At 39.5% G+C, this 9,662-nt stretch overlaps 1 protein-coding gene across 1 annotated transcript; it reads left to right on the top strand.

Annotated features, from left to right (window-relative positions):
• The first annotated feature begins 6,868 nt into the window (after positions 1 to 6,868).
• Positions 6,869 to 9,428, top strand: LOC146705970 (cyclin-dependent kinases regulatory subunit 2). Its single transcript, XM_085463904.1, has 3 exons — positions 6,869 to 7,115; positions 8,583 to 8,710; positions 9,071 to 9,428. Exons 1-3 carry the CDS (start codon positions 7,057 to 7,059, stop codon positions 9,115 to 9,117), a joined length of 234 nt encoding a protein of 77 aa, XP_085320030.1. The 5' UTR covers positions 6,869 to 7,056; the 3' UTR covers positions 9,118 to 9,428.
• Positions 9,429 to 9,662: the final 234 nt, after the last annotated feature.

Raw genomic sequence — 9,662 nt, 5'->3', positions numbered from 1 at the left:
GGTATCGGAGTTGTAGATGAGCTAGTGCAATATTTAAGATGATTCTCACTCAGCTTTCTGTGACGGTGGTTTTATTTCTGGGTTTCTGTCAACTTGAATTTACAACCTGTTACCTGAACTTGCTATTTTTTATTTAAAGTTAAGTTTCAGTTGTTGAGTGTTGTGTGCACAACTTTAATCTTCTGGGTTGATCTAACTTTTTTTTTTTTTTTTTTTTTTAAATCACATGTTACCAGTTGACATCATTAAATTAAACTGTCCCAACACTTCTCCTTTACCAGTGTGGTGTGCAGGAATGAACTATGATGGCTGGTCACGACAGGCGATTTTTGCCTATTGACCGACACTCAGCAGGAGTTTGGTGGTGCAGTATGGTGCTTGGCCTTCTCAGTATGATGCTTCCTGCCATATCAGGGGGCCATCTATGAACAGGTCACAGAGCACCTGATAAATAATAAATACCAGGTCTGACCTGGTATTATAAAAGCTTCTCTTTCAAGCTAAATAATGAGCTGACTGTGACATGTTAACATATGCAGCTGGCAAGCGTGCCTGAAAAATCTAATTTGACAGACTTTAACAAATAAATGGACACGGGTAAGAAAACCTGTGGTCACGGAAACAAACTATAATTTCTAGGTGGAATACTTGGACATGAACATAAAAAGAAGCCTGATGAATACTGGAAACACTTTTTTTGGTAACATAAGGCTAAGAGGCACTGGTTTAGCTCAGGTGGATCCAGGATGTTTGGCGTGAACGTGGCCTTACTACCACAGCGAAGGTACAGTCCCAACCATGAAGCTCACAGGTGGGAGTGTGATGACATGGACATGCGGGATTCCAAAAGGTGTTGGGGAGTTGTAAATATAAATGGAATCATGAGTACCTGTGGATACTAAAAAACAAACAAACAAACAAACAAAAAACACGGGTGGAAAGGAATCTTCTAACAAAATAAGAATCCAAACACATCACAAGACTTTCCATAGGACAAAAAGTGCTACCTCACCAAACTGTATGACTTGAATCCAGAAAAATAATGATAATAATAAAAACTTTAGAGAAGAAGGTAGAACAACAGATCCTTTTCTGTTTTTTACAGCTAAAAAATGCTTCTGTGGGATGGCAGAACTTCTTTCCAGAAAGTGTGAGCAACATTAGTGTTCTCCATGCAAAAGAAGACTGGGTCTAAATTATAACATCGTGGCATATTAAATTATTGGGAAAAAAAAGAATTGGAGTAATGAAAGATATGCTGAGTGGCAAAAAACCCTGTTTGAAGTCATGTAAGTAATAGTTCACATGGGTGTACTGACTCCTGTTTCCTATTGTAATACAAGTGTTCAAATCCAAATCCAGATATTCGCCATTAAATGGATATAAAAATACTTTTGTAAGTAAGAACATTAATGCACATGTCACTTAATATCTGTCTCGTTTATTTTTCACAGGAAGGTTAAGATGGATAAGAAAGGAGACACATTTCTACCATGTCATTTTCCTGCCCTACATCCATCGTCCAATTCCGGGTCTATTTCTGACCATATTTCAATACCACTGTTGCCTATGGTTATACAATCATGTGTCTAAAAAACTCAATGAAACACAAAATGATGAATAGCAGAAGGGAAAAAAATATTGATAGCTTGGCTAAAGAGAGCAGAGTGATGTAAGAGTTTCCGATGTGGACAATAAAAGCCTTTAGAGCCGTTTTTCATAATCATGTCTGGGATATCGTTTGAGCTTTCTGTAAATGGTTCATTAAAAAGCATCGGAAGCACAAGAAGATCACAAGAGATCACAAGAGTATTCTGGGTTTCCTAAAGGATGTACTATAAATCAAGATTAATGCTTTAGCAAGCTATGTCACAGAAGTGGCTAGCTAAATCACTGTGGTAACTTACTTACCACATGTTTTGAAGCACTGTATAGAGTCGATGTTGGAAAAACACATTTTATATAGGCAGTTATCAAGTTGTACATGAGCTTTTCAAGTTCAAGCTGTGCAAACTGTGCATTGCATTGTAACTGGAATTTGCATGTATTCAGTTAGGGGCACAGAAAATGTATAGATGGTTTTATACTTGGTTCTAATCTGCTGCCAAGTCTGCCTTACACTGCTTGAATTGGAACTACTAGAACACAGACTAAAAAAAATCAATCAGACCATTCAATCAATAAAATAAATTTCACTCTGAGCTGGCAGAGTCATTTCCATGACTCTGTTATTAAGCTATGAGGCAGTAACCTTTAATGTTTAAATGTATCCAGGTTAAAGTTTCAGAGCTCTAATGTGCAGCAGTCATGTAAGCTATCACCAATAGGTTAACATGCAGCTTGTCCTTTTTTTCAAAAGTGTTGCAATTTTTGTTATATTTTGTATACTTTTGTGGTCTTTATAGATTTTTATCATTATCATCTGATAATGACTCTGAATAGAGTGTGTACAGTCACAGGGATCATTTTGTCCAGAAGAAGAGTGTTTTTATTTCAGTGTGCAAAGATTCTGAAGCAGAAGGCCCAGCTTAACAGGGAAAGTTGATAACCACTGTAGTAATACCCCTTTCTCCAACTGGAGTTTAGGTTTTGTCAAGCCAGCTTATACAAAGCAAGTGTGGCTGTGTTGAATTTGCTTCATTAGTATACTCTTTAGGTCCTGAGTGTAACTAGTGGTTTGCACCTTTTTCATTGGTGAAGATTGTTGATTATGATAATTATACACCTATCTCCTCAAGAAAGTTCTTGACTTTGCTAGATGTTGTGAAGGGTTTTCCTTACCAAGGAATGTAAGAATACCAGGCTGTTGATTTGGCCACTCCAAAAGGTTTTGCTCTCTCTCTCTCTGATAGGTTTATTTTGGTTTTTTAAATCAACAGTGGCCTCCATCACTTGCATCACCAACTCTTTAATCCTCATACTGAGAATTTCAGTGCTACTAAATGCAACTTCATCACTTGGAATCAACAACAGAATCTGTTTAATTTATCAAGAAATAACAAGGGAACAAGGTGTACCTGGCCATGAAACTGCTTGTTGATCAACTTTCCAATTAATTTTGAGTCTCGAAAACAGAAGACTACAGTCTGTTTTCACAGGATTCACGGGAAGTACAACTGACCCATGATTCAGTAGCCTGTAGAAACAGCTTAAGCACCAATAACTTAGTAACAGTTTCCTGTATGACTTCTCACAGTGTTGTAGAGAAATTTCTGCCCCATGCTTCTGTGAGGACTAGAAATGTTGATTTACAAAACCTGTGCTAGCAAATGGTATGGGGACTGTAATTAATTTTAGATCGCTTTAATAGTTAATTGCATACTGAGCACTCAAAATAATATAAGTATAAAAGTTACAGATTCACATTTCATTTCTTTTATTTATTTCACACATGGTTCAACAGTGTTTCTTTTCCTACATACAGAACCTCCTTCCCATTAATATGACACTGCACCCATGGGTGAAAAAGAGCAGGAAGAAGAATAAATTCTTGTTAGCACCTGCCCCCTATCTGCAATCCAAATATTCTTACAAGAGGGCGCCAATACCCCCCAAAAAACCCTCTAACATGTATCTTTATGTAACAATGCAAAACTAAACAACAAATCAATATAATCAGCCATATACAGCATTAAATGGCAATGAAATTTTTTTTCTTCCACATTTAGCCCTAATTACTTTCATGTTCTTCATACTGATTTATCCTTTTAAGTATGTAACACATTTTAAAACGGTGCATGTTTGTACAACTCTTGAGATTATCTTCAAGAGAATCCCATATTCTTATACCTTTAACTGTCGGGCACATTTGCCTTTGTGTGGTCTTAGCAAACTTAAAGTCAAACTTTCTTCTACTGTCCCCACTTCCTGAACACAATACAAACATGTGTTATTTTTTGCCTTGCACGTGAATAATAATGTCTGTAATTTCACTAAGTCTTCAAATTTCAACAATTTCGATTTTATAAACAAATTATTTGTATGTTCTCTATATTTAACATTATGAACCATTCATATCACTTTCTTCTGTAGCAAGTATAGAGGATGTACATTCAACAAAAATATAAACGCAACACCTTTGTTACTGCTCCCATTCCCCATGGGATGGACGTAGAGACCTAAAATTCATTCCAGATACACAATATAACCATCCCTCCCAAACAGTGGTCACAAATCAGTCCAAATGTGTGGTAGTGGGCACATCTGCTATATTGAGATAATCCATCCCACCTCACAGGTGTGCCACATCAGGATGCTGATCTGACATCATGAGTAGTGCACAGGTGTACCTCAGACTGCCCACAACAAAAGGCCACCCTGGAATGTGCAGTTTTGTCTCACAGCAAAATGCCACAGATGCCACAAGCAATGAGGGAGCGTGCAACTGGCATGCTGACAGCAGGAATGTCAACCAGATCTGTCGCCCGTGCATTGAATGTTCATTTCTCAACCATAAGCCGTCTCCACAGGCGTTTCAGAGAACATGGCAGCACATCCAACCGGCCTCACAACCGCAGACCTCGTGTAACCACACCAGCCCAGGACCTCCACATCCAGCAGGTTCACCTCCAAGATCGTCTGAGACCAGCCACCCAGACAGCTGCTGGAACAATTGGTTTGCACAACCAAACAATTTCTGCACAAACTGTCAGAAACCGTCTCAGGGACGCTCAACTGCATGCCCGCCGTCCTCATCGGGGTCTTGACCTGACTCCAGCTCGTCGCCGTAACAGACTTGTGTGGGCAAATGCTCACATTCGATGGCGTCTGGCACGTTGGAGAGGTGTGCGCTTCACGGATGAATCATGGTTCACATTGTTCAGGGCAGATGGCAGCTGAGAATGTCCCAGTTCTTGCATGGCCAGCATACTCACCGGACATGTCACCCATTGAGCATGTTCGGGATGTGCTTGACCGGCGTATACGACAGCGTGTACCAGTTCCCACGAATATCCAACAACCTCGCACAGCCATTGAAGTGGAGTGGACCAACATTCCACAGGCCACAATTGACAATCTGATAGACTCCATGCGACGATGTGTTGCACTGCATGAGGCAAATGGTGGTCACACCAGATACTGACCGGTTCTGGGTCCCCAGACCCCCAATAGCGCAAAAAACTGCACATTCCAGGGTGGCCTTTTGTTGTGGGCAGTCTGAGGTACACCTGTGCACTACTCATGATGTCAGATCAGCATCCTGATGTGGCACACCTGTGAGGTGGGATGGATTATCTCAATATAGCAGATGTGCCCACTACCACACATTTGGACTGATTTGTGACCACTGTTTGGGAGGGATGGTTATATTGTGTATCTGGAATGAATTTTAGGTCTCTACGTCCATCCCATGGGGAATGGGAGCAGTAACAAAGGTGTTGCGTTTATATTTTTGTTGAGTGTATATAAGTCACGTATGTATTCCCCCACACCTCAGCACAATAACTGAGATAGGGGGAAATTAGTGAGAAATATAAAATATGCACTGCCTTATAATCTAATATATCTCTGACATTACCCAGAATATAAATATTTTTAACCATCCTTATTCTAACATATTCAATATGAGATGAGTTCAGTAACTCTCTCAATCGGAACTCCACCAATGGATAGAATTACTTCATCCTCTCTTACCCGATTTCCAAAAATCATAAATTTCGTTTTTGTCAAGTTCAAAGATAATTTGTTTACATCAAACCATTTTTTTAGTTTTTCCATTTCAGAAACCATTAATTGATGATGATGGTTTGAGAGTTGTTTGTGCAGACTTTGTGGAAGGCGGTGTGCAGGAATGCGGGAGTGAACCAGAGCAAGGTCAAGAAACAATAGCTCTCACAGATAGATGCTGCCACAGGCTATGAAACTAGATTACAGGTTAGGAAGAGGCAGGCCAGTGTGTGTGTGTGTGTGTGTGTGTGTGTGTGTGTGTGTGAGTGTGAGTGTGAGAGAGAGAGAGAGAGAGAGGAGTTAGGGATCCCTAGGTGAAGCTGTACCTGATGGAGAAGAAGAAGGGTGCCAATAAGAGGAGCTAAAGTCCAAATTGCGGCCCTTCTCAATGGTTTTTGACCGATCAGATAGAAACATATTCTCCTTTATAAATATGTGTACTATTAGTTGGGGTCATCTCTCTTCCAGAAGCTGGCCACAGCAAACTGTTGCAGACTGTGGTTTTCTAACGGGAAAGAGATCCATATGCAGGGACTGAAATCCTCTTTTACCTTAGATAAAAAGAACACGCAACACTTCTTTACAGCATTGCTTCTCATCATCAAGGTTTTTGGTTATTTGCCTATGCACAGCTCTCTAAAGCTCCTGCCACAACATTTCAACCAGGCTGAGGTCTGGGCCTTGGGCTATTGCAATATGTTGATTCCTTTGTTTTTGAGCCATTCTGCTGTAGATTATGTTAGCCCTGCAACAGACTGGCGATCCATCCAGGGTGTACCCCACCCGCCCTATGATAGCTGGGATATGCTCCAGCCACCTGTGACCCTGATAAGGATAAGCAGAAGTGACTGGATGAATTTAACATGCTAACTGAGGCCTGTAGAGTCTGAGATGTAAATCTTCACACCTGAAAACTCCACACTAGCAAACTGCCAAAACGTCATCTTGTATAAATTTGGCCACACTTGCTTATGATGAAATGAAAATAAAAATTTTATCTGATGATAATTCATAAGGCTTTAAGGAAACTAGTAGTACACAGTATTTTATTTTAACCATCCTCATCAGGAATAACACAGTAGTGTATTTTAGTGTTGTGATGCATATTTAAACAGGTGAGATATATTGTGTTTCTATTTTGTGTGAAGATGAACAACTACTGCAAAAGAGGGCTGAAAACAACTTAAGACACTCACCTGTACTTTGATGACGGCTCGAGAACTACGATAAAGAGGGAAATTCTGGTCACATGACAGAAGTCGTCCAATCAATACCTTTGAGCAATCTGCACGGAATGAGCTACAGGTGGGCACTTGTTGTTATTCTACAACCCCAGTTTCTCGTAAAACTTTTCTAATAATTAACCTGATTTTTTTTTTTTCTGTAAATATGTCTCGGAACCAGATCTACTATTCCAACAGGTACAGTGACGACCATTACGAGTACAGGTGAGCATTATTGGTTCGCATGTTTAACTTTAGTAACGTCAACTAAAGATTAGCAACAAAGAGAAGACGTCTTCAGTGGATATTTTCTACCAAAAATTAAACGTAGACAACCGACACGAGGTGGTTTCAAAGTTTAAGCTTTGTCATGCTAGTTTTGCATGATAGTGCGATTTAAAAAAATAAATAAATATATATATATATATCCCTCCGGCTATCCTGGGCCCTTTTTGTGCCACTTTCATGTTTTAAATGCATGCCATTTCCACTGTGTTCAGTGGAATATAACCAAATTTGCCAAAGGATAGTTTTTTTTTTCTGTCAATTTTAATATTTCAGTGTGAATTTCTTAAATCAGCCTAAAATGGCTGAGCAGCAAAAATCCCCACACCTCAAACCCTGGGGACTATATATATATATATATATATATATATATATATATACACACACACATTTTTTTTTTGGTGGAGGTGTAATAGTAGAATAATAATCCCATTGAATGTTGCCGTTCAATGGGAACACCACCATTACGGTGACAAACTTTTAGTGGCTGTAAAGTGAAAGTCTGACCGCCAGGTGTCGCCAGAACAGCTCCAGTGCTCCTTGAAAGGAAGCGACCACCCTGAGTTAGTTCACATTTTCAGTATTGCTTCAGTTAATTTCCAGTATGAATTTTCTCGTTTCTTCTTTTTTTTGGGGGGGGGGTTAAAGTTTTTAGTTTTTAATCAATTTCATTGCTAGTTTTAGGCTTTTAAATTATTTTTTTATGAAATGTATTTGTCAAGGGGGAAGATTTTGGAAGTTCATAATGGGTATAACAATACAAATACAAGAAGTCAGTCGGATTATAGTCACTGAAACATCTGAGGTTTAAATGAGCAGAGCTTTGTCATCTTGGTATGTTGGCAAATGTGACCATTTTTTATATTAAGATTTTTGAAAGCAAGTTAATATCTTTGCCACCCCCATCACAGTAGATACGTTTAAGACCCCTCAGGCCAACTTTGTATTGATTTGCACTGCTTGACCTGTCCCTGCAAAGGAATACATGGACTCAAGGCACGCCTGCAAGATCCTCTGCACAGCATAGCAAGCCACTCAATGGCTTAAATATAGCGGTTTCCTTTAATTTGGCACCTGTGTATCGATCTGTATGCGTTTTTTTTCTGTAGACAATTCACATATGACTTTCGGCTGCATTTTACTTTTTAAGTCGTGATGAAACATTTGTTCCTGGAGACTCCTGTATAGCAGGAACTCCCTAAGAGACTTTGAGTATGTTGTCTACATATCTGTCTCTGGACAGTTTTTATCAACATAACATCACAACTGCAAGATCCAGTTGACACTTTGCATGGTTGTAGTTTAAATCATATCTCAGATAACTGGTGTCGTCCAACAGGATGGTTGCATCAAACCTTACAAGATATTTACACTCCACTATTAACAATCGTTTGTTCTCATCACTAGACATGTTGTTCTGCCTCGGGAGATGACTAAATATATCCCAAAATCCCACCTGATGTCTGAAGACGAGTGGAGACAGCTGGGAGTGCAACAGTCCCAGGGATGGATCCACTATATGATACATGAACCAGGTAATCTGCATGTAATATGTTATTGGCTTGCTTTTGAGCTGCTGAAATGTTGGCAACCTGGACTTGGCTGCAAATCCATTATGTTCTTAAAAGCTCTTGTAAGTTGGAGTTGATTTTTGATGCTATTCGTGCACTGTTATGTCTGGATGACTAGTAAAGCAAAAGTAATGGTTTTCTCCCAGTTCATTTAAATGCAGGCCCAGATGCCAAGATGCATCACCAGAATGGCTGCAGAGTCGTAGGACTTTGGCTGTAACTACAGTGTAGCACATCATTCTGGTAATAGGCCTTTAAAACACACAATGATCAGGCCTCAGGTCACTAACCTGTTTGTATATTTGTCTGCTATTGTTCTCCTAGAGCCACACATCCTTCTGTTCAGAAGACCTCTACCTCCGAAGCAATGACACAAGACCCCACCCTCGCACTACTGGAAGAGTCCTCCTGTGATCTTTTATTTAAGATTATTAAGTGTATACTGTCTGGCTGCTCACTGCAGCATGTGAATTTCTCAGCTTTTTGATGTAATCCCTCTGATTTGTTTGCCTTTTTTTGTTTTTTTTGCGGAGAAAGGAGGAAGAAATCTTCTTTGACTTCAAACCGAATTTATAAATTAATTAGAGATGGTCAAATCTGGTGTCAGTCTCTCTGTGTGTTCAGTTACATTTGTTTAATTGTCATGCTCTGACCTTTACAGTAATAAACAACCTGCTAACCACCTCCTGTTTTTGGGTTATGTTCCTGTAAGTGGTCACAAGAGGGTGGTGTGGCTCCACTAAACACCACCATGAAACCAGTGTTGTGCTGAAATACAGAAATGTGCCTGAGGAAGCCACATGTGGCTTCCTCTCATACATTAAAAGAAACCTAACGGAGAACCAAATTAAAAACAATTTAAGATAAACTGCTGTAAGTCTACAAATCTGAGGCACAAGTGTCAAAATCAGCTTAC

This window comes from Copadichromis virginalis, linkage group LG7 (assembly GCF_057382275.1).
Source record: "Copadichromis virginalis isolate Kocher_CV1m ecotype Utaka linkage group LG7, C_Virginalis_male_GT1.1, whole genome shotgun sequence".
NCBI lineage: Eukaryota > Metazoa > Chordata > Actinopteri > Cichliformes > Cichlidae > Copadichromis > Copadichromis virginalis.
The sequence above is the reverse complement of the archived record's forward strand: the minus strand, read 5'-3'. Positions and strand labels throughout refer to the sequence as shown.